A 23,495-nucleotide genomic window follows, 5' to 3' on the forward strand; every position below is an offset into this window, starting at 1 on the left:
GCAGCAGCCATGTTGTAGTGAGAGAACAACCACGTGATGTACTACAAGTGGCCAAGAAGAAACATAGGAGTCTGGGTCCTACTGGCAAATAGAGGTGCCCTACGGCCCTCCCAGTCCTACCTGAGGCCTCTCAGTCCCTGAGAAAAAGAAAACACTATCATCTGTTTCTGCTACAAACAGTCAAACACAATCTTAACTAACAGTCATTACCAGTTAAGCCTATTTCATTTTTAAAGGAAAAGAAAAAGCTCAGACTAATACTGTCATAACTAGCTACAATGCAACACTATTATGATATAGCCCTGTTAAAGGTCACTTATTACACAACTGACTATGAAGCCCCAGGAGGAGATGAAATCTGAAATCAAGATTTTGCAGAATCCTAAAGCCAGCTGAAAACCACTGAGGCCACACTGTATGAAGGAAGCAAAGTAAAGAAACCTTTACACGCCAGCTTCAATTCAACTGGCACCAGAGTTAATTTACACAGTAAAAGACAAGATTTTGACCATTCACATATCTACATAAGGACTTAAAACTGAACTGAAAATGAAAACTACTGGCTGTGAGTAGTTCTCAGTTCATTTTGTCACCATGAGCATAAGCAGAATCACACGGCTCTAATGAGAGAAGGGACTTTAGCAACTGCTTTAGCAATTCCTCAACGTTTTCATGAGAAACAGAAAATTTTGCCTTTTTCTTAATCGAAAAGGGTTTTTTAGTGATATATAGATAGATAGATAGATAGATAGATATAGATAAGTAAGAAATCTGCCACTCAGCTTTCATAGAGAATAATAATGAAACCCTTTTTATAGCTTTCTGGGGATAACTAATTAATTTCCAAGTCAATGGAAAAATATCCATTTTCTTGGACCAACATAATTTACCTTCCTTGTCCGTTAAGTCTAAAATGTATAGAATAAAATTTATTGGGTTCACATTAGTGATCTCATTTTCACACTTAGTATCAATTTTAAAAAGTAACAATGTGTTGAGGAAAGAAAATCTCCCAATGATAGACTCAAACAGCAGAATTTCATAGATTAGAGTGACATCTAGTTAATATCGATAATATAATAATATATAATAATTATAATAACAGTACGTAGGTTAGTTTCCTTATACTGACAGGAAAGACAAGAGGGATGTTCTGCATCTTTTGTGCTAACCTACTAAAAATGTTTTCTATTTACATGGTAAATAAACTGCATAATTCACTATAGATATTAAAGAAAGCCACTGACACGGGCAATTTCTAGCATAAACAAAAATAAAGAAATACATTTTATTCGAAAATAAATGTCTTTATTCACCCTGACTGTGGTAATCTGCTGAAGTAATGAGATTTTTTTAATCAGACGCCCTGAATATCCTGGCGATGAATATATTTTATAAGCAAAGGGATTGGAATATGAATCAGGACACTGCACCCTTCTCTACAGCAAATAGCTCTTTCTGTGTTATTCTAATTCAGCAAACAGTTGCCTATTTTCACTCAGAAGTAAAGGACCAAAGTAAGACCCAAGAATAGACCACACCATAAATAATAAAGGCTCGCTCACTTGCCGCTATTCTTGTTTTGCTCCAGAAGGCTAGGTCTGAAGTCCTTCCAAAGCCATCTGAGGACTAAACTCTCAACTTCTAAACCTAACAGTCATAATTGCTAACATTACAGGTTATTGTAATTCTACGTTTCTGTCACAGACTCTGGATTTGTTACAGCTGACCCCACCGCTTACACATTCAACAGCTGGGGCATATGATCACTTGGCAACCTGATAACACTCCAGCCAAATGCAAAGTCATCCTGGAACCAAGGAACTCGGGCAGAAATGAAAATCAAAATAAGCTCTCTTACGTTCAAATAGGAATGGAAAATGTTTTGAACAATGGACGATTTCAGAAAATGCAACAACTGTACTTTGAAAGTTGAGTGAACTGACACTCCCTATTCAAAGCCTACAATTCTTTTCTGATTAGATCAGCCCCCACAGCAAGTCATCAGGATAATAAGCTCTGTAATGAAGTCATCGAATTGGATACTGATGGGAAATCATAACCGGCTTCAAAACACATCGGGAAACAATGAGTTTTCCAGGTCTCTAGCTTTCCACGTAATACTCTGGCCAATACTCTTACTCTCCTTTCCAAGACCAGATGAAACACAGAACATCTATAAAGCCGGGGACAAATTGATGACCTAAGCATTTTAAAACCACAAAGAAAACGAAGGAAACGACCTTCACTTGTTCGGTGAAATTCGGGACTATATGTTTGAAAAAGTGTACATGTAAGTGCAATACTGATCATTAGGTTATAATTAAAATGAAGTGTAGTGAAGACTGCAATGGCCTCCAGGTCTTCAATTTCCCTTTAGTTCCAAAGGCAAATAAAAACCATCTTTTAAATAACATCCACTTCCTCAAGGCAAGTCAAATCACCTCAGTTATGTCTGTTTTCCGAGTCACCTGCAATCACCCACGTGTCACAGAGGTAAAACTTGGTGGGACAAAAATTCATACAGCTATCATTTTTTTCAAAAGTAAAAAAGGTACATACTTTCAAACTTTCAGACATTTTTCTTTCTGACCTTAAAGAGCATAGGTGTACATCTTTCATGAGGTTTATTAGTATATTGCAATATTTCTCATTTTTAAGGTTCTGGAACAACTGATTAAGAACCTTATTTTTAAATGGGAGGACAGATGTAAACATGAGTGAATTGCACATGAACACACACACAGATGCTACAAATGTGCTTTAGCCTAAAATATCATTGCACTTGCTCAGTGGTAGTGTCATACACAATAGAGTCCTGGCACAAAGGAATTCTGATTGTGCTGTTTACAGAATTCTACATGGATTAAAGGAATGTCAATAATAAAACATGTTCTAGAAGGAGATGAAATATATTCATGGGTAGATTTTGCTCTGGGGGGATTTGGAATTTAATTATTCAGTTCAGGATTCTATATTTCTATTTTTTACAAACAGAAAACTAGTGATACATGCATTTTTAACCATATAATCCCCATTCAATTTACAGAAATTGAGTTTCTTAAGACCACAGCAAATATTCAAAAGATGCAAAACCACTAGAATGCAACCGATGAAATAGGCCACTATTCACCATGAACATATTAAGGCTCTGGGAGCTACCCCTGGGTGTGGAGCGCTTAGAAGCCAGTTAGGAGACCGTCTGGACACACTGAAAAATAATTTCCAGAGACAAAAATACCCTTTAAGATGAGAAGATGTTCTTTATCTAACGTCACATTTAGCTATAAAGTCAAAATAAACATGATACTAAAATATCAATACTATTTATCATAGAATATCCCCAACATAAAGGATAGGCAGAAAAATATCTCAAAATATACTCCTTTACGTTTAAATTTACCACAGGCTCACTGACGAAAGTCTTTCATGCATCACACTATCAAGTAATCTTTATCATACGTAAGAATAGATATACAGTCACAAACCATAAACTTTTTTCATATAAGACCATTTTAAGAAAAATGATTTGGTGATGCTCTCAGTGGTGAAACAGTCCATTTATTTAAGAAGCCAAGGACCTTTTTGATAGGGTTAACCAATTCGCCATACCAAGCAAGAGCAGCAATGCCTTAGTAATCCTATGGAGAATTAATCGGTCTCCACCCTCCCAGGAAGAATTATGATGATGCGTAGTGCTTAAAAGCTTTTGCAAGGGAGAGAAAACGCAACGTGCTTCTTGGAAACCAAACCCCTCCCCCGCACTGTACAGCTCGTCCTAGGGCGTCTACGGGCCGTCGCCCACCCCACCACCCTCCCTGCGCTGGGGTACGGAATTCCATCCCAAAAAGACCTGGTCCATTCCCAAGACTGGTCCAGACACCTGTTTACTTGTGCCCAAGCAGTGGTGGCTCGGGTTAAGCAAAGGCGACGGTCACCCCTCTGGTCCCTGCCAAGCCCCGCGGCCCGGGAGCGGGGAACCACATACCTTTGTACCTCTCCAGGACATCCTCGTAGGCCTGGAGGTACTCCTGCTCCTCCACGTACAGGTAAGCGGCTGGGGATAGGTACCCCGCCATGCCCAAGTTTTCCTAAGCGACGACTGGCCGATTCCCCTCTCCCGCTCGAACCCCGGACAGGATCGCAGTCAGCAAGATGCAGCCTTGTTAATGGAAACGCGGAAGGAGGGAAGGCTGGGGGAGAGCGCCGGGGTGCAGAGCTGGGGACGCAGAGCCGGGGACGCAGAGCCGGGAGAGCAGAGCCAGAGCCGGCCGGGGAGACGCCCAGGCCCCCTGGCGGGCCGCGGGTGCGGGGCCGCCCGGCCCCCAGGAGCCACCGTCCTCTCAGGTTTCAGCAGCGGCCAATCTCGGCGATCCCGGGGGCGGCGACCGGCAGCGCCACGCCGCGCTGAGAAGCCCGGGACCCGGCGGGGACAGGCGGAGGGCTGCGGGCGCCGGGACCCTCGGAGGCCGAGGCGGCCGCCACCCTGGCTCTGCGCTGGGCGCCTGCTCGGAGCCGGGAGGACGCGCGCGCTGCCTCCGCCCGGGATGCTGCGCGGCGCATCTGCGGCATTTCCTGGCCGCCGCGCCGCAGACACTCGCCCGCGCCCAGGGGAGAAGAAGGGAGGGCACAGCGGGGGAGAGAGGAGGGAGGGCGGAAAGGAGGGGGCGAGGCGGCGGTCAGCGCCCCGGCTGGCTCGGCTCCGGCCCGCGCCGCCCGGCCCCTCCCGCAGGCAGCGCCGCGGCGCCCGGGCCCCTCTCCGGCCCGCCCACCAGGTCCACCGCGCGGCCAAGCCCGCCCACCCCGGACGCTGGCTGGCCGGCCCGGCTCCCAAGGGCGAGGTTTCTATTTGGGACCCACAACAGGTGCCTGGGAAACAAAGCCGCGGATCGCGCCACCCGCGCGCGCAGCCCCCGCGGGGCTCCCGGGAGAAGAGTGGGAAATACTCTTCGATCCGGCCGGTGTCACAGAAGGACCAGGTCGCTGGGACAGCGCGAGGTGGGGAGAGCCGGGGGTCCGCGCCCCAGGCGCATCTGGGGGCGGGCGGGGGTCCTGACAGCCTGGAGACGCCTGCGCCTGCGCGCCCGCCGCCCCGCGGCCTGGGGACCAGACGGCGGTCCCTCCCTTCCGCCCCCCAGAGCCGGCCCGCGCATCTGCCGCGGCCACAGCCCCAGTCGATTCACAGCACCCATCTCACTTTGCCACCTCCCTCCTTCTCCCTACCGTTATTCACCCCACACAGCACTAGTCTCCACTGAATGTGAGTAAAATGGGTACAATTCCCTTCGCTTTAGCATCTATCATATACTAAAGTGGTGAGTTTAAGAGTCCACTGGAGAAACCGGTTGGTACCCAGACATGTAAGCAGGTGTGTTTAAGAGGACTGACAGAAGTCAGCCGGCCTTGGAAGGAATCCAGGCTCCTGACTGACTATGTGACGTGGCCAAGTTACTTATCCTGCCTTCATCAGGATAATCATATCATAAAGTTCATCATATATCATCATATCATAAAGTTGTGATATCTCAACTTTATGATAACTTTATCAGTGTTAGCTGTTGTTGTTATGATCATTAGATGAACCAGCTCATTGTTGACTCTGATTTATGACAACTTCACCTCTGCCCACATCTCCCCTTCCTATTTCTTCTTTCATAAGTACTGACTTTTTGTCCTTGATGATTCTTTTTTCTTTTTCAATGATGTGAACCTGGATCATTTTCCATGAATTGTGAGATGGGAATGAGTACTCTTGGAAAACTGTATACTCTTGATAAAACTTACTTGAGTTAGAATTGGAAAGCTTTACTTCTCATCAGTAATTGGCCTATTTTTGTTACTCCAAACAGAGCAAGACCACACCTCTCTTTTCTGTCCTGACCACTGATCTGAGTTTGATCCACTAAGCCTTTAGGATCACTAGAGTTTTCTTGCAACTTGGCATGTATTTATGTACACATTAGTTCATGAAGTAACAAACAGGGATCATATGGGACACCTTCTGGAAATGAAAAGGTTAGCAATTCGATCCCTAAGAGTCATCCCATATACAGACCACATATATACAAATGGAGATCTCTCAAAACTGTCTTGTCTCCCTCACAGTGAGTAAGGTCATTAAGGGCACAGTCTGATCCTTCATCAGAAATTGACACCCAGTAGCACCCAGTTTTGTGAATACAATCACTGCACACTGCAGTGATTTTAACTGTCTGTTGAAGGAACCAGTCAAAATGAACAAGCAGCATTTGAGGATGTTGGTAAAAACAGCCTTTACCCCATGCATTCTTGGAAAGATAATAAAGGATCAATCTGCTAATAATAATAGTGTATTCCATAGGGAAGCAGCAAAAGCAGAGCAGTTAAGAGCTTGGCCTCTAGAGTCAAGACGGCCTGAATTCAGATCCTAGCTCAACCACTTCCTATGACCTTGGGAAGAGTCTCTCCTCTCTCAGCAGATTTCTGGACTGAAAAATGGAGAAAATAATAGTACCTACTTCATAAAATTGTTGGGAAACCTAAATGAAATAACATATTAGGTGCTTATGAGAGCATCCAGCCATCAGTCAGCTGTCATTTATAGAGCATTTTCCATGTGCCAGGGAATCTGCAAAATGTTTTGCATTTACTACTTTAATCACCACAGCCATGATCTTTTGATAGAGAAAATGAAGTTGAGAAATGTTCAGTAAGTTGTCCAAGAAAACACAACTGGTTCATGATAGAGGAAGAATTAAAGTCCAAAGTCCGACTCTGCCAAGGTCCTTCCATTCTAACTTCAAAGAATTCACATGGGTCAAATAACCATACTTTAAAATAACACTGTCACTGGGCTTCCCTGGTGGCGAAGTGGTTGAGAGTCCGCCTGCCGATGCAGGGAACACGGGTTCATGCCCCGGTCCAGGAAGATCCCACATGCCGCGAGCAGCTAGGCCCGTGAGCCATGGCCACTGAGCCTGCGCGTCCGGAGTCTGTGCTCCACAACGGGAGAGGCCACAACAGTGAGAGGCCCGTGTACAGCAAAAATAAATAAATAAATAACACTGTCACTAACAAACCATGTACCTTTACAGGCACTTCAAGACTGAAAACCCCAACTTACAGTATCCTGCAAGTAAGAACAGCAGATCTGTCTTACGATGATGTTAAAGGCATTTACAGTGGGTACAAAGCCCCTTTCTTTCCATGTTACCATGTCATTCTCACTTTGACCCTGAGAGATCAGAAGGGCATATATTATAGTCTCAGATTTTAAAATGAAGACACTACAATAAATGCAAAAGCACTTTTAAAAATATAAGTATCAGACATGTGACACCATCACCAAAAAGACTTTCGGAAATGTACATCTGATTATGTCACTGCACTGCTTAAAAATCTTCAGGTGATTCCCCACCAGTTACAGCATAAATAGTCCAATCTCCTTGGAATTGCCCGAAAGCACCCTTACAGTTTCTGCTCTTCCCTACAAATCCCAGGCTTTAGCTACACAGATGACTTGCAGTTTCCATTTGAACCCATCTCCCTGCTGTGTTCCTGTAGCTCCATCCCTCGGAAGTGGCCTTCCCTTTCACTCTAGTCCATAAAGCTCGTTAAAGCTCCCCTCAAAAGGTGATCCCCTCAGGAACCTCTCAGGAACCTCCCATGCCTCCCTCTCCACCCAAGGTCATTAGATTCTCCACTGGGTTCTTTTAATACAGGTACTCACAGCCATTACAGCTAATCTCTCACCGTGTTGTCTCACAGCACATCCATGGTCATGTTAGACTAGAACTTCTTTCAATGAAGAGCTGTGTGCTTATCTTCATTTTATTCCAGAGGCTTAATAAATATGTATTAAATGTGAATGACTTAAGGGATTCCCCCTGACCATATGGTCTTTTTGACTCTAGACATTTTCATTCTATTTTATTTTTATGACCTTAAAAACAAATAAAAATATGAGACTTTCAATTCCTTTATTACTAAGTAACAAACATGATGGATGGACATCCTCACACCATTTCTGACCCTTGCTCCGTCTCCTACTAGGGATGAACTTCACCGACGGGCCGAGTTTCAGGCCAAGTGTGAAAATGCCTAATAAAATGGGAAGTTGAAATCTGAATGGTATGTTTTCCAACTATCCACTGCACCAAATGCCCTCAGATGCCCTGTTCCCTTATCCTCACGCTGGATGATCTTTGGCAAATTTAACACAAAATCTATCTGGATTTCACAGTTTAGCCACATGACAATGAAACAGATATCTGCAGACTGGCCCCTGAGCCTGTGCTAGGGCCAGTGATGAGATGATTATGATTTGTGTGGCAACAGCCTATTTACCAATATTTATTTTAAACACAGTAAGTAGTACATGTCCATACTAGGGCTGCGTATTCTGTTTGTTGTTTTATTTTGTTATATTTTTGAAGAATTGATATTATCTTAAAAGTATGTAACTCAGAGGTCTCCAGTGCCGCAACTACCAGTAACTTCATAGTAAACCTTTTACAACAAGTAAGACATGGCCCCTGCCCTCCCAGAGCCTACAGTCCACTGACCCCAGCACCCGCTTGTCCACAGCACCCAGCAGAACCCCCAGGCCCTCCATTCCTTCCCTACCGGCAGTGTACACCAACCACTACTACCACCAGCCTCTCCTGACTTCCTGTCTGTTAGTTTATATAACCTCATTCCCCACTGATATTTCTGCTGAGCCAGATCTGGTACCCTGGTTCTGGCACTGTCTCCTCCACTCCCTTGGCGGTGTCCTGACAGGGCAAGGAATCAGGCCTCGGTGGCCAAACACTTTTTGGTACTCACCCAGCTCTGCGCCTCTCCCAGGCCACCCCTGCCCACTCTCACTTGGCCCCCAAGCTGTCTCCATCCTCCCTCCACCCCATTCTCCCCCTCCACCCTCCTCTTCGAAGGCCTGGGTGAGACCAGCCAGCATCTGACAACAGAAGCCAGAAGAAGCTCAAAGCTGTTGCCCCAGAAACCTGGACTAGAGAATGGCTGGCTGGGCCCTGTTTGTTTTTCCCGTAATCAGAAAATCCCACTGGGGGACACTAGGGGGACTCTCAGACGCCATGATGGCTGGGAGCTGAGCTAGTCCCCTCCAGCACCGCCCCCCCACCCCCAAAGGAGTACAAGTAACAACTTTGCATGATGGTGGAAGGCAAACGAAACTGAGTGGGAAGGGGCCTGGGGGAGAGAGTGGGGGAGGGGGGAGAGGCCCGATCCGCTGCAGAAACCAACTTCAATAAACACCTGGCCTTTGGCCTTTGCAAGAGAGCTCCCGAAGACACACCCCAATCTACCGCATTACCATTTCTGAGAAAAAAAACTGAGGAACAACCACCCCAGAAAGCACAGCTCACATACACACAAACCACACAGGCACTGCAGGCGGGGGGGATAGATTTCCACAGCAGGCTCAGCTTTCAGCCAAGTAAAACAAGCCATCACCTCTGGGACCTAAAGGCAGTGCAAGGGAACACTGGGTAACAGAACAGAAACACTGGCTCCTCCCAGGTATTAATTAATCAGGGATGCATGATGGCTAAACCCTCAAAAGCACCGGGGCAGAAGCTGCTACAAACACATGATGCTGACAGAGATGCTACACTTAAAACACACACACACACACACACACACACACACACACACACACACAAAACCGCATCCAGGTTGCTAAAATACCCTCCGCAATTCTGGGTACCAGAACCCAGGAACCTACCCCCAAAACCCCCGTTAAATGTGGTCGCTCAGAGCTCCTATGCAAACATGGAAACGAAGCTTCCAGCAAACACACTGGGAATCACTGAGTTAATACTTTCAGATTGGCACGGTGGCAACTGCACATAAATAGGAAACTTCAATGCAGGTGCCTGTAAATATCCCCTTGGTTTCAACGGTATCGATTCTTCCAACTAGAAGACAGGGCCAAACAGCTTAGTCACCAGCAGGCAGAGCCAATCGCTCTTTTGATAAATCAAGACAGAAAATAAACATGGTCATCCTCCTCCTCCACCTTGAGCGCAGATCTCTGCCCAGAGCATCAGCTCCCAGCGAGACAGGGCCCCCGAGGATTCCGTGGGTGAATTTCCGCAACTCTCCTCGCACCTCCCTCTATCCCCTGCCCCCGCCCCGACTTGCTCTTACCTGCTATCCTAAGCACTGCCCTCTCCGCAGGGTCCAGCACCGAGCCCCCGTGGATCTTTCTTTTCGATCTCTCATGTTTAGGCAAATTCCAGGGTAAGGTATCTCCAGGAGCTGGAGATGCAGAGCCAGATTTCTGGCTGAAATCATCTTCATCGGAAAAATCCGCAGAGGAAGACATCGAGCAGCGGTAGGACGCATTCCCGGAACTCTACAGGGGATGACACAGAAAAAAGCATCAACAGCAAAACACTCACGTCGGCTCGTCCATCTCAGCAGCCCCCTCCCTGCCCCCAAACGGAGTCCGGCATCCTGCATCATCTTCAGCGCGGACGGGGGACCCACACCAGAACCGACACCCAAGCCTCACCATCTTCCCCGGGCCACGGCTCCGACACCGGCCACAAGCCCCGGGCAGCTCCAGTTCATGGAAGATTTGCACCCAAGTGTGTGGCCTGCGGTCCGGCCACCAGCTCACAAATGACTGGCCCAACAATGAAGCCAGAATCCACAGCCTTCCTGTTACAAACCTATAGTATTTGGCTCCCCCACCAGGCCAGGACCGATATTTTCCATTACTAGCCTGCTGCTTAATTCATTAACGCAACTCACTCCAAGTTGCAAAAATAAAGCACAAATGCAGGATGCTGAGTCCCAATTCCTTTCCGTTTCCAGTCGGAGTCTCCCCTCTAACCAGGTTTGAGCCCCTCGTCCTCTTTAGTTAATTTTCTTCCTGAGCTTGAAGCTGGCTCCCAGAAGAGAGCAAGGAGGGAGGAAGGGCTGATTCTGAGAAGAGCCTTTTCTGAAGACCGGGAGAACACAAAAGACTGTTTTCAGAAGCCAAAGGCAGTGCCAATAAACAAACATCTGAACTCAGCTTAGAGTTCTTGAGATCATTTAAACTCCTAGCAAAGTAACAGCTGCCAGTGACGGAAATGAGAATGATGCAGCAGCTCCCCTCCGCCCCTGGTCATTACACAGTGAAATGAGAAACGTGAGGCTTTGACCCACATGCTTGGCCTGACCTCAGTCTCCCTTCCAGGAACAGGAGCCGGTCTGCAGGGCGTATCTCGCATTAAAGGGCTCTGTCTTCCCCACAGAGAAAAGGCACCAGACGTTATCCCTTCCTCCTTGGTTAAGTTTGTGATGATTCAGGGAGCCACCAGCTTACCATGGAAACGAGGATGCTGACTATCTGTGCTGAGAACAGGGTTCTAAACAAGATAAAGCATCCAAGGGAAATCTTCACTTCCCCATTTAGAACTTTGCCGAGGCTCAGGATGCAAAACTGGTGTAACTCGAATTCCTGAAATGGAACTTGCAGCCTCAGATTCCTACAGGTGGCAGGAAGGAATCAGTGGCGTGCTCCCATCAGAGTAGAAACCCTGGGCTGCTCACAAAAACAGTGGTGACGCAGCAAAAACAGGCTCTGTGACAACATCCCAAGGTGTGTGGAATAAACTAGAAGTGTATCAGGACCTCGCCTCCATCTATTCAGGCATGACAGTCCTTATTCACTTCTAGTGGCCAACACCATCATTTTTTTTTTTGTCTTTTTTTGGAGTAAAATTGCTCTACAATGTTGTGTTAGTTTCTGCTGTACAATGAAATGAATCAACTATATGTATACCTATATCCCCTCCCTCTTGGACCTCCCTCCCACCACCCCCCCATCCCACCCATCTAGGTCATCACAGAGCACCGAGCTGAGCTCCCTGTGCTATACAGCAGGTTCCCACTAGCTATCTATTTTACACATGGTAGTGTATTTATGTCAAACCTAATCTCCCAATTCATCCCACCCTTCCCCTCCACCCCATGTCCACATGTCCATTCTCTACGTCTACGTCTCTATTCCTGCCCTACAAATAGGTTCATCTGTACCAGTTTTCTATATTCCACATATATGCGTTAATATACGATATTTGTTTTTCTCTTTCTGGCTTACTTCACTCTGTATGGCAGACTCTAGGTCCATCCACATCTCTACAAATGACCCAATTTCGTTCCTTTTTATGGCTGAGTAATATCCCATTGTATATATGTACCACATCTTCTTTATCCATTCATCTATTATTGGACATTTAGGTTGTTTCCATGTCCTGGCTATTGTAAATAGTGCTGCAATGAACACTGGGGGACACGTGTCCTTTTGAATTATGGTTTTCTCAGGGTATATGCCCAGTAGTGGGATTGCTGGGTCATATGGTAGTTCTATTTTTAGTTTTTTAAGGAACCCAATACCATCATTTTAGAAGTACACATACTATTTCCTGTAAAGTGTCTAAGATTTACCTTTAGCTTTATTCTTTCTCCCCAAAAGCAGTCTTCCATTTTACTTTACATGAAATGTCATCACCTTGGTTAATTATTAACTTATTTAGATTTTGTGTGTTTTCCTAGTGGCAATCATGTACTACGCAAATAACTAAATAAAATTGATTTTCTGTATTCGCTGGAGTCCACAGAGAGTTGTGAGGAGCATTAAGTCAGTCACAGGATGCTATCAACCTACTTTATTTTCCATGCTTTTCTGAAAATTCATCTTGAGCTCTCTGAGGCTGTGTTGCCGGCTGGATTGGTGAAAAAGGATGACATTCTTAAAGACTTTTTCAAAAGGATATTGGGTTTCCTTGGTTGTCTTCTGTCTTCCTTAAAATGGCTTCCTACCTGTCCTTATGAAAGGTCATCTTTTATCTGTGAGCTTGTATTTCTTGTTGTTTCCTACACTCTTTCAGTGAGGATAGTAATTTGATTGTTTATCTTTACAGACAGACTTGGGGAATAACTGTTAAAGGACTGCCCCCATTCAAAAATCCCTGGTTACTGATTTTTGTAGACAGAGTAAATTTTTTTAATGGTTAGCATCTCAGCTGATGGAACAACAAAATGTGATTTATGCCATGACATAAACACCACTCATCACACATAGCCAGATGGGAACAGTTACTACCCTGGACCCAAGGGTGTTGACTGGTGCAGCCTCTAATCTGAACGTGTCCTTGGTAAATGGATAAGAGAGAAAGGAAGACAAGATATCGGCAAAACCTCTTTCAACAACATGGTACAGGGAAATACGGACACACGCAGACAGAGGAAAAGCACGCTGAGTTATACACGACAAAGTCTCTCCCCTGGCTACGTGACTCGAGCGTTTTAACCATTAAAGTATTCAATTTTTCCCCACAATAATTTTCATGAAGACTTCTTAAATATAAGGTAAACTATACAAAATTAGGCCCATTTGAACCTTGGAAATCGATTTTTTTTATCATTTATATGTTTTATATTCTGAGAATTACCTTTTAATTCACTTTTGAATTTTTGGACATATGCACTCTTCGGTATAGAAATTTCTTTTTTTTAGCCTTATTTGGTTGCTTTATTTAATTTGAAGTTTCTTTTTCTTCTCAGTAGTGTTTGTTTGAAGTTGGCTCTTTAGCAGCCAATGAGGTAGAGACTAAACTGGCCACCTTTTAAGGGCTACTGAATTTAGTCTTTTAGGCTACAAGTGTGTGATTCAGTAAATGAGCTTACTTTAGTGAATGAAAGGTTGTCTGTGGTTTCTGTCTTCAAATTTTGGGAAATTATATTTGGAATCTTAATAAATTTTCGTTCACTGTTATGTCGGTGGCATTCATATCAATGAATAAAATAGACTTTATAAAACAAGCATTCCAGGTGGGATGCTGTAAATTCTGTCACTAACTTGTTCTTTCCTAGTATCAGGCAAACTGGCTGATCAGATAGCCGAATTTTTTTTGTTTCTTTTTTGTTGTTAATTCTTTTTTTATTGAAGTATAATTGATTTACAATGTTGTGTTAGTTTGAGGATTCTTTTTTAGATTCTTTTCTCTGAGAATGGATTAAAATGAAGCTGCTTTGAAGTCAATTGACCCTCTAAAACTATTCTTTATTGATTTCAAATGACTTGCCAATTCACATCTCTACCTTTGGGGGTTAGAGGAATGAGTGTGAAAGTACAGTTCTCCTTTCTTATGGAAAAAGCAAACATATTCTCTGACCCAAAGTCCAGAGCCTAACCTTTTTCTTTTTTTTTTTTTTGCGGTACGCAGGCCTCTCACTGTTGTGGCCCCTCCCGTTGCGGAGCACAGGCTCCGGACGCACAGGCTCAGCGGCCATGGCTCACAGGCCCAGCCGCTCCGCGGCATGTGGGATCTTCCCGGACCGGGGCACAAACCCGTGTCCCCTGCATCGGCAGGTGGACTCTCAACCACTGTGCCACCAGGGAAGCCCCAGAGCCTAACCTTTGATGTGGGGCTTGGAAGGTAAGACAAAGGAAGAGGGCTCTTGGGACCAGCAAAACCCTGAGTTCCTCCTGTCTCTTCCTCTACTCCTGTTGCTTAAGGTTTGATTCCTGTTAAAAATATCTATGTCCATGAAAGAAGACTGGTTAAATAAGTGACAGTATATCCATACAATGGACTACCCTGCAGCAATTAAACAAAAATGTTATTGATCTACATTTAGCAAAGTGGGAAGGGTTCATATAGAATGATTCCTTTAAAAAATATCTGTGTGTGTGTGTAGACAGACAGGCAGTAAGGTGATTTCTAGATGAATAGGTAGATACATGATAGGTAGATAGGTAACTATCTACAAATGTGTAAACAGCAGTTATTTCTGGGTGATGACTAATACTATGAATGAATTTAATTGTATTCCTTATAATTTTTTAATCCAAAACAAATAGTACACAAAAAGATTACTAAGAAGAAAAAGATACTACGTCAAGGGTCAGAGAAAATATCAAAGGTTGTAGGAGGAAATAATTATTTAAGCCAGTGTTTTTAACTATTTGAAGCTCACAGACACCTCTGAAAAGTTGACGAAATCTAGGGAAGCCTCTCTTCAGATCAAAGCCCATCAGCAAATACACACAAACTTTGCATGTGATTTTATGGAATTCACAGCCCCAGGTTAAGCCCCCAATTTACAACCATGAACTGTCAACCCCATTTGGCATGTGTGTTGAAAATGGAAAAAAAAAAGGGGGGGTGGGAAGAATGTGGAGTATTCAGAAGAGGAGAAAGGTAATTAGGATAGTAAAGACAAAAGTTGGCCCAGGTCATCATGTTTTTAACATTTGGCTTTTTTTTTTTTAATAAAGGACTGTGAAATACCTCTGGCCTGATATTGGATCTCTACAACCAAAAAAAAAAAAAAACAGAAACAAAAAAAACCACTAGGTTGTGAGAAACTAAAAACCCAAGCATTGTGTCTTATTACAACCTACTTATTAAGGCAGTTTGAACAATTGAATTAGATCACCGAAAGCTTTAAAATGACTTTCCTAATTGCCAATTCATTCACATGGTATAAAAACAACCCAAATCTCCTAAAGCCAGGATAATTACATAATGTGACATTTTTAGAAGGGGAACTAAACAATAACTCCTCTAACTGAAACCCCGGTGGGGGATCTGAGACTAGTACAATGGAGCTGCCTACCCTGGAAGCTGCCCAGCCTCAGTACCATGAACCAGAGGAAAGTGCCAGGAAGTTGCCTCTGCCCCAAGCAGCAAGAAACAAGTGCAGAGATAAGGCCTTGGGAGGCTTCCAGATAAGGCTCCCAGAATCCCAGAGGCTGGAACGTGGTATTTCACAAACCCGCATACCTGAGATTCATGCACATTTCTGTAAGCATAGTTCCAAAAATTTAACCAAAAAGTAAAAATAAAAAGCCTATGAAGGATCAATTAGACAAATCCAGATTGGGGGGCATTCTACAAGATAATTATCCTGGTCTCTTCCAAAAAGGAAAAAGGTCAATGTCACGAAACATACACCCCCCCAAAGCAGGGACTCTTCTAAATTTAAAAAGACTACAGAAGCATAACAACAAAGTTATGAACCTTGATGGGAGCCTGTATTTCTTTTTAAGCTGAAAAGACATGTTAGGGACCATGGGGAGAATCTGAACCTGGATCATGGATTGTTTATCAGCTGATATTGGGAAATTACTGTTAATTTTCTAAGGTGTGCTAATGGTATTTTGGTTATGTAGGAACACATCCTTATTTAAACTCGTGCTGTCTGCACTTGTTCTCAGTTGTTTCAATAAAAACAGAGAATTGTGTTTATATTGGCATGTGGCAATAGGTTAACAGTAAGTCTTCACTGTACTACTCTCCCAACTTTGAATATTTTCAAAACAAAGGGTTGGGGAAACACAGAGCAAGGTCTTTTTTGTTTTTGTTTTTTTTTTAAGTGTTGCTTAGTCTAGGCCTGCTCTCACAAGATCACATCACCCGGGTCTACATCCACGGTGACAGCACCCAGCTAAGTAATTTCCCGTAGCATCTCCTCATAGAAACTTGGAGGAAGCAAGGGGCTGACTTCAAGGGGACCCCAGAGCAAGGTGATCTGCCAGCTTCTGTCCGGATCACAGATTTAGATGGAAGAATATTAAAAAAGCACCTCTGTGTTATCCACTTACTACACAATCCAGTGAACACAAAGTTAGTATAATATCACATAATTTTTTACATTTTATATAAACCCAAAGAAAGCACCAAAATTCAGAGTAAGTGAAGATCTAATTTTGTTTAAAATTCCGTTGATTCGGTAAGTACAAATACTAACTTCTTATATATTGCATAAAAATATGCAATCTGGCCCAAGACTATCATTCTATACTAGTTTTTTATTTGGAAGTAAGTCCAAAAGCAAGAGCACATTATCTGATTTTAGAAATCCCAAGGAAAACCATCTCTACCACAAAGATATAGGTGTAGAAGAAAAGAGTTAAGGAAAATGTAAGAAAATGTGTTTAACCCCTTGAAGACAAAATGACCTAAGGAAAATTTCGGGGCTGCGTGCTTATTTTAGTTTTAAATTTTTTTCAAAACTAGTTGAACAATTCAGGTACTTGCTCATCAAATAAATAACTCCTAATCAGCCTCTTAACTGGAAGCCACCTTGAAATAGTAAAGGGGGGACTCTGGTTTGGCGGGGCCTAGGCTGGCTTTCACTCTCTCCTTTTAGGGGAGATTTGCAGGAGCCATACCCCAAAGAGGAAGGGGAGCCTGGTGAAGCTAGAGAAGACGGTGGAGGTAGTGGTCAAAGGGAGGGGAAGCTGGAAGGTTCTTGTGTCTGAATCAGGGAGGAGTTTTGGGGGAGAGAGTGAATGAAAACCAAGGTTTCCTTCTGGATGGAGAAGCCCAGTTCATCAGCCTCTGAAAGAAAAGCGCTGGGATTCAGGACACAAACTCTTTCTCTCTTACACTCTCTAGGGTGTAAGACTGTGCATTGGTTACAGTGTTTCTTGGTGTTAGGTTTCTGGGGCAACCGGGCTCACTGATGGGATACAGGCAGGAGGAAGTGCTCCTCATCACTCTCCGGCAGCTGTGTGGGACGCTCTACAAGGTAAGCACCAAAGACTCATTTCCCGAGGAGCCTGGCCTTGGATTCTAGGCTGTCTTGGCTCAGCTCTAAGGCATTCTGCAAGACTTCCTTCCTTTCAGTTTAACCAGCAAGTTCTAACTCCCTGCATCACTTATTGAGTGACTGCAGTCAGGGGCTGTACTGGGTATTTTCACTCACTATCTTCTTTAATACTCACCATAACCCGATAAGGAAACCTCCCCTAAAGGGAGGTTAAGTCACTTGTCCACAGCCATTCTGTCAGTCCAAGGTGGAGCCTGGGTTCCATCTGGGTCCTTTGGACCCCCAAGTGCCCTAGAATGTGGTCCCAGGCCCTCAGAGGAATACACAACATGCTCACAGCCCTCAACGATCTTACCATGGATGTGGAGAGCCCAAAAGGGTTAGACTTGCTCTGTGTTTAATTCAGTTCAAAGCATGGAAATGACCAGGAGACAGGTATCAGTTCACAGTGAGGAAAAACCATCCAAAAAGATACAACTTCTCAGAAGAGGAAAGGACAGCTGTGGGGGGCAGGGAGCTCCCTCCTACCCGAGGGACCAAGCCTTCACTGAGGAGAACATCACACTGACTCCCTGTTCTTCCAACACCAACACTCTGGTCCTGGGTGCTCTCACACTTCCACAAATCCTCTCTCCAAACAGGACAAATAAAAGAAAGACCATGTTTTAAGTATCAAAACATGAAACTGTATGAAAATTGTAAAAATATTTCAAAAGTACCACAAATTTTTTTGCAAGTCCACCTTAATGAGATCATGTTAAAATTATATAAACAGAGACATCGAGAACTAGTTTGAGGAATCTAAAATATGACACAGATGAACTTATCTATGAAGCAGAAACAGACTCACAAACATAGGGAACAGACTTGTGGTTGCCAAGGGGAAGGGGGATAGGAGAGGGATGGACTGGGAGTTTGGGATCAGCAGATGCAAACCATTATATATAGAATGGATAAACAACAAGGTCTTATTGTATAGCACAGAGAACTATTATATATTCAATATCCTGTGATAAATCATAATGGAAAAGAATATGAAGAAGAAAATAATAGTTTGCCTTTGAGCACCTGCAAGTAGTCTTTCCAAACTGAGGAAGGACATTTTAAATAATATGCCTAAAAGAAAAGCAAAACATAACTCTGAAAATCGTCCCACAACACAGAAACACATTAAGAAGACCAACAAACACTGAAAACATCTCTTTACCTAGAGAATACTTAATGTGATATTTCAAACATGTTTATTTACATCAATCCATTAAAAATATATCTTAAGCACCCATACATAAGCTTCTGCCTTGGAGGAGTTTAACAGCCAGTTGGGAGAGTAAACGTGATAAGAGAGCCAACTTATAACTGAATATTATCATTTTATCTTCACGTATTAGGCTGAAAAAATAAGTCTTCCCGTGGAATAACATAAATACATACATAAAAATATGGTTTATAGCCTAAAGTCAATTAGGAGAGGGGGGATGATTCAGGAACAGACTGGAGCATCTCTGGTCCCTTTGGAAGCCAGGATGGAGATGCAGGTGTTCCCTGCCACCTGCCTTCCTCCAACAGTATCATCCAAAACTGGCAATGCTGAGAGATGTGTTGTATTGGCCTGCCATTTTATTTTATTTTAATTTATCTTATTTTATATTTACTAGCTGTGCAGCACAGCATGCAGGATCTTAGTTCTCCAACCAGGGATTGAACCTGTGCCCCCTGCAGTGGAAGTGTGAGGTCTTAACCACTGGACCGCCAGGGAAGTCCCTTATTTTATTTTTTTAGAATTTATTTTATTGAAGTATAGTTGATTTACAAAGTTGTGTTAACTTCTGCTGTACAGCACACTGACTCAGTTATACATACATATGAATTCTTTTTCATATTATTTTCCATTTTGGCTTATCACAGGATATTGAATATAGTTCCCTGTGTTCTTGGGCCTTGTAGTTTATTCATTCCATATATAATAGTCTGAATCTGCTAATCCCAAACTCCCAATCCTTGGCAACCACAAGTCTGTTGTTCTCTATGTCTGTGAGTCTCTTTCATAAATAAGTTCATTTGTATCATATCTTGGATTCCACATATAAGTGATATCATATGGTATTTGTCTTTCTCTTTCTGACTTACTTCACTTAGTATGATAATCTCTAGTTGCATCCACATTGCTGCAAATGGCATTATCTCATTCCTTTTTATGACTAATATTCCATTGTATATATGTACCACAGCTTCTTTATCCATTCATCTGTCCACGGACATTTAGGTTGTTTCCATGTCTTTGGCCTGCCCACTTTTAAAAACTAACTGTTGGCAAACATTTAAAAGTTGGGAATTTTACATGAAAATACAGATCCTAGAGGTAGTTTCCCCTTTTTAGAAGGAATGTATGCTTTCCAGGCTGATACAGAGCTTACCAGCCTCTTTATCCATTTATGACACCTGCCCCTGCAGGCATCTGACTTTGGGCCCCTGCCATAAATTAAGGCAGGGGTGACATTGTTGCATTCAGAGATTACAAAATGACGGTGGGGGGGTGGGAATGTAGGGATAATGGTAATCAATAAAAAGGGGCTGGCAGTTTAAAAATAAAGGAGAAGAGAACTGAAGAGGAGGCTACAAAACCAAACCAAAAGAAGAAGGCTAAGAAAGATCTCAGTTAAATTAGTGTCAAACAGAAATGGGTGATGCCTGGGCTTCCCTGGTGGCGCAGTGGTTGAGAGTCTGCCTGCCGATGCAGGGGACACGGGTTCGTGCCCCGGTCTGGGAAGATCCCACATACTGTGGAGCGGCTGGGCCCGTGAGCCATGGCTGCTGAGCCTGCGCATCCAGAGCCTGTGCTCCACAACGGGAGAGGCCACAACAGTGAGAGGCCCGCGTACCGCAAAAAAAAAAAAAAAAAAAAAAAAAGAAATGGGTGATGCCATTCCTACTGACGCCCCTGTGCTGATCTCATTCTGCTCCATCTCCAATAACTCTGGAAACAGGACCCACTGTATGACTCTGGAAGTGCTGGCCCATGAGCTCCATGAATCTAGCTGGACCACCCCGCCCCCAACTACTGCTGAGCCCTTTGGTTTTGTTCCTGCCCCTCCCCATGCACAAGCCTGCTCCCCACATGTTCCTCCCACCCTGATCTAGGTCAGGGGGAGGCTTGGATGCCAAGCTCTTCAGACAGCCAGGACACGGCTCTGACTTCCACTGGTAAGAAGACGTGGGCTATGATCACGCCCGGAACCCTAAGGTATTAGCACAGGATGTTTGCAGAGACCAAACCCCAACTACCATCCACACTGTTAGCCATAAAGTTAAAGATATGTGCATGACCTGCCAAGTATTGAATGTCGGGGAAAAGCTTTACAACCTTGGAAAACTGCTTGGCCTTTCTGGGCTTTGCTTTGCTCATCCGAGAAATAGGAGATGCAACAGTACATAAGACACAGGGCTCGGGGGGGCGGTGGCAGAATAAGCAATACTTGAAAAGCGCCCAACACATAGAGACCATTCAGCAAACCTGAGCATCACGTGATGTTACCTATTCACATCCTTACCCTATCATACCTTATTCCACAATGGGTAGCATTAAGGTAACTAATGAGAAGATGGTGGGGAGTGGGGAGAAGGCTGTGTGATCCCGGGGCAGAGCACTAAGTCCAGTTAAGCCTATACGACTGTCACTCCAGGAAACTGGAAACAACAAACAGACGCGGAGACTGGAAGTGACTCGAACTAGGTCACATTAACAGCCGCTCTCAGGAGGCAGACCCATGTCGTCCCCACATCTGTCCTTCCCAACCTTGATTACTGAGCCTTCAGCCCTTTGGGATGCCCTTGTATCTTTCCAATGCATTCTTCTTTTTTTTTCTTTTTTTGTAGGCAGCGCCACACAACATTTGGAATCTTAGTTCCCCGACCAGGGATTGAACCCGGGCCCTCGGCAACGAAAGCGCGGGGTCCTAACCACTGGGCAGCCAGGGAATTTCCTTTTTCTTTCTTTTAAATTCAATTTTTTTTCTTTTAAATTCATTGTCTCCATTGTTGGAGACAACAACAAAAACTTAGACAAACACGATCTATAAAAAAAGCAATTCTATTCAATTCTTCCCTGTTGAAACATAAGCAAGGCTATGTCTTTACACTTTCATGTTCATTACGTGTCTTCATTAATGAGACTCCAGATAACAGCTTATACAAAGCCATTCTCTCACTTCAGTTACTACTGCAATGAAGTGGAAGAATTATTTTTTCATTAAAAAAAAAAGCTTTTATTATTGAACCGAAGACAGGTCCATGAAACTTTAAGTACCTGGCTTCTACCGCCTGAGGAAGACAGGGCTGGCTCCATGGCTCCATGTGCTTTCAGTGAAAATAACCCTGTGCCGTGAGCTACACCTGAGTGGGACCAGGGAGCAGGGCCTGACACAAGGAGAGCCACTGCCACAGAGCTGGCTGAATGGGAAACTGCCCAACCAGGATGCTTCACCCTGGAGGTGGCAACCCAGTCCAATCACAGTGCTATGTGCATTCCAAACGCCCTTCACTGATACTTGAGTTTTCCCAAAGATCCCAACCCCAGAACACTTCAGATCCAGGCAGAACAACCATGTAGTCCAAAGACCCTACATCTACAATAAGGGCCACCCAGGTGTCCTCTGGTCTTTGTAACAGATCTCTCTATCAGAAGGTAATCTGAAAATCTTCCTCACTTTATTCCTACGGAACTCTAGGCATCCAGGCAGGAAGCAGAAACAGCCTGCATGCATACCCGACTTTTATTTTCCACAAACCTAAACCTGTTTAGGCTAAGGTTATAGAAAAAGGCAGATAGCAGCGCTATTCACCATAGCCAAGACATGGAAACAACCTAAATACCCATCGACATAAGAACGGATAAAGAAGATGTGGTATATATACACAATGGAATATTACTCAGTCATAAAAAAGAATGAAATAATGACATTTGCAGCAACATGGATGGAACTAGGGATTATTATACTAAGTGAAGTAAGTCAAAAAGAGAAAGACAAATACCATATGATATCACTTATATGTGGAATCTGAAATATGACACAAATGAACTCACCTATGAAACAGAAACAGACTCACAGACATAGAGAGCAGACTTGTGGTTGCCAAGGGGGAGGGGGTGGGAGAGGGGTGGACTGTGAGTTTGGGGTTAGTAGATGCAAACTGTTACATATAGAACAGGTAAACAACAAGGTACTAATGTATAGCACAGAGAACTATATTCAGTATCCTGTGATAAACCATAATGAAAAAGAATATGAAAAAGAATATACATATGTATAACTGAGTCATTTTGCTGTACAGCAGAAATTAACACATTGTAAATCAACTATATTTCAATTTAAAAAAATAATGCCTAAAGCAAAAAAAAAAAAAAGCTCTCCTTAGTAATAAAGTTCTTACTTCCAAAAAAAGAAAAAAGAAAAAGGCAGAGTGCTCTGGAGCAGAAGACTTTCCCAGCCTAAAAACTGTGCCCTCAGGCTAGAGGGAGCATCTGTGGATCCTGGAGACGGCAGCTTCCTGAATCCCAGAGGACTCCCCAGAGACAGGTGGTGCCTGGTGTGTCCAGGGGACAGACTACTGGTCAACCTTCCAAAAGACTGCTGTCCTGAGAGCGACCTGGAGTGGCCTCCTGGGCCTGGAGAGCAGTTACGGGCAGTGGGGGTGGGGGGGCACCCTAACCTGGAGACACACATATTACCTCCTATCCGCTGCCACTCTGGCATCTTTCTAAGACCCCAGAACCTTAACACAACACCAAGGTGGAGGTGGAAGAAGTGAGGACCACCAGGTGCGGCAAGAGGGGAGACTGAGAGTCAGAAACTAAGCTGAGATGATAAAAAAAAAAGTGGTCTATCTTGTAGACTAAGCTTCAAACTCACTCTGTGGGCACTGCCTGTTTCCCGACTTCAGAACCC

General features: G+C 44.0%; 1 protein-coding gene across 1 annotated transcript in view; it reads right to left on the reverse strand.

The window, feature by feature from the left end:
- The window catches only part of LOC132497793 (dystonin-like), a 504,834-nt gene that overhangs the window by 395,441 nt on the left and 85,898 nt on the right, over positions 1 to 23,495 (reverse strand). The window contains 1 exon segment of the mRNA XM_060111281.1: positions 10,147 to 10,354. Within this exon segment, the coding sequence (XP_059967264.1) occupies positions 10,147 to 10,354 (208 nt within the window).

The sequence above is a fragment of the Mesoplodon densirostris genome, chromosome 10 (genome assembly GCF_025265405.1).
Source record: "Mesoplodon densirostris isolate mMesDen1 chromosome 10, mMesDen1 primary haplotype, whole genome shotgun sequence".
In the NCBI taxonomy this organism is placed as follows: Eukaryota; Metazoa; Chordata; class Mammalia; order Artiodactyla; family Ziphiidae; genus Mesoplodon; species Mesoplodon densirostris.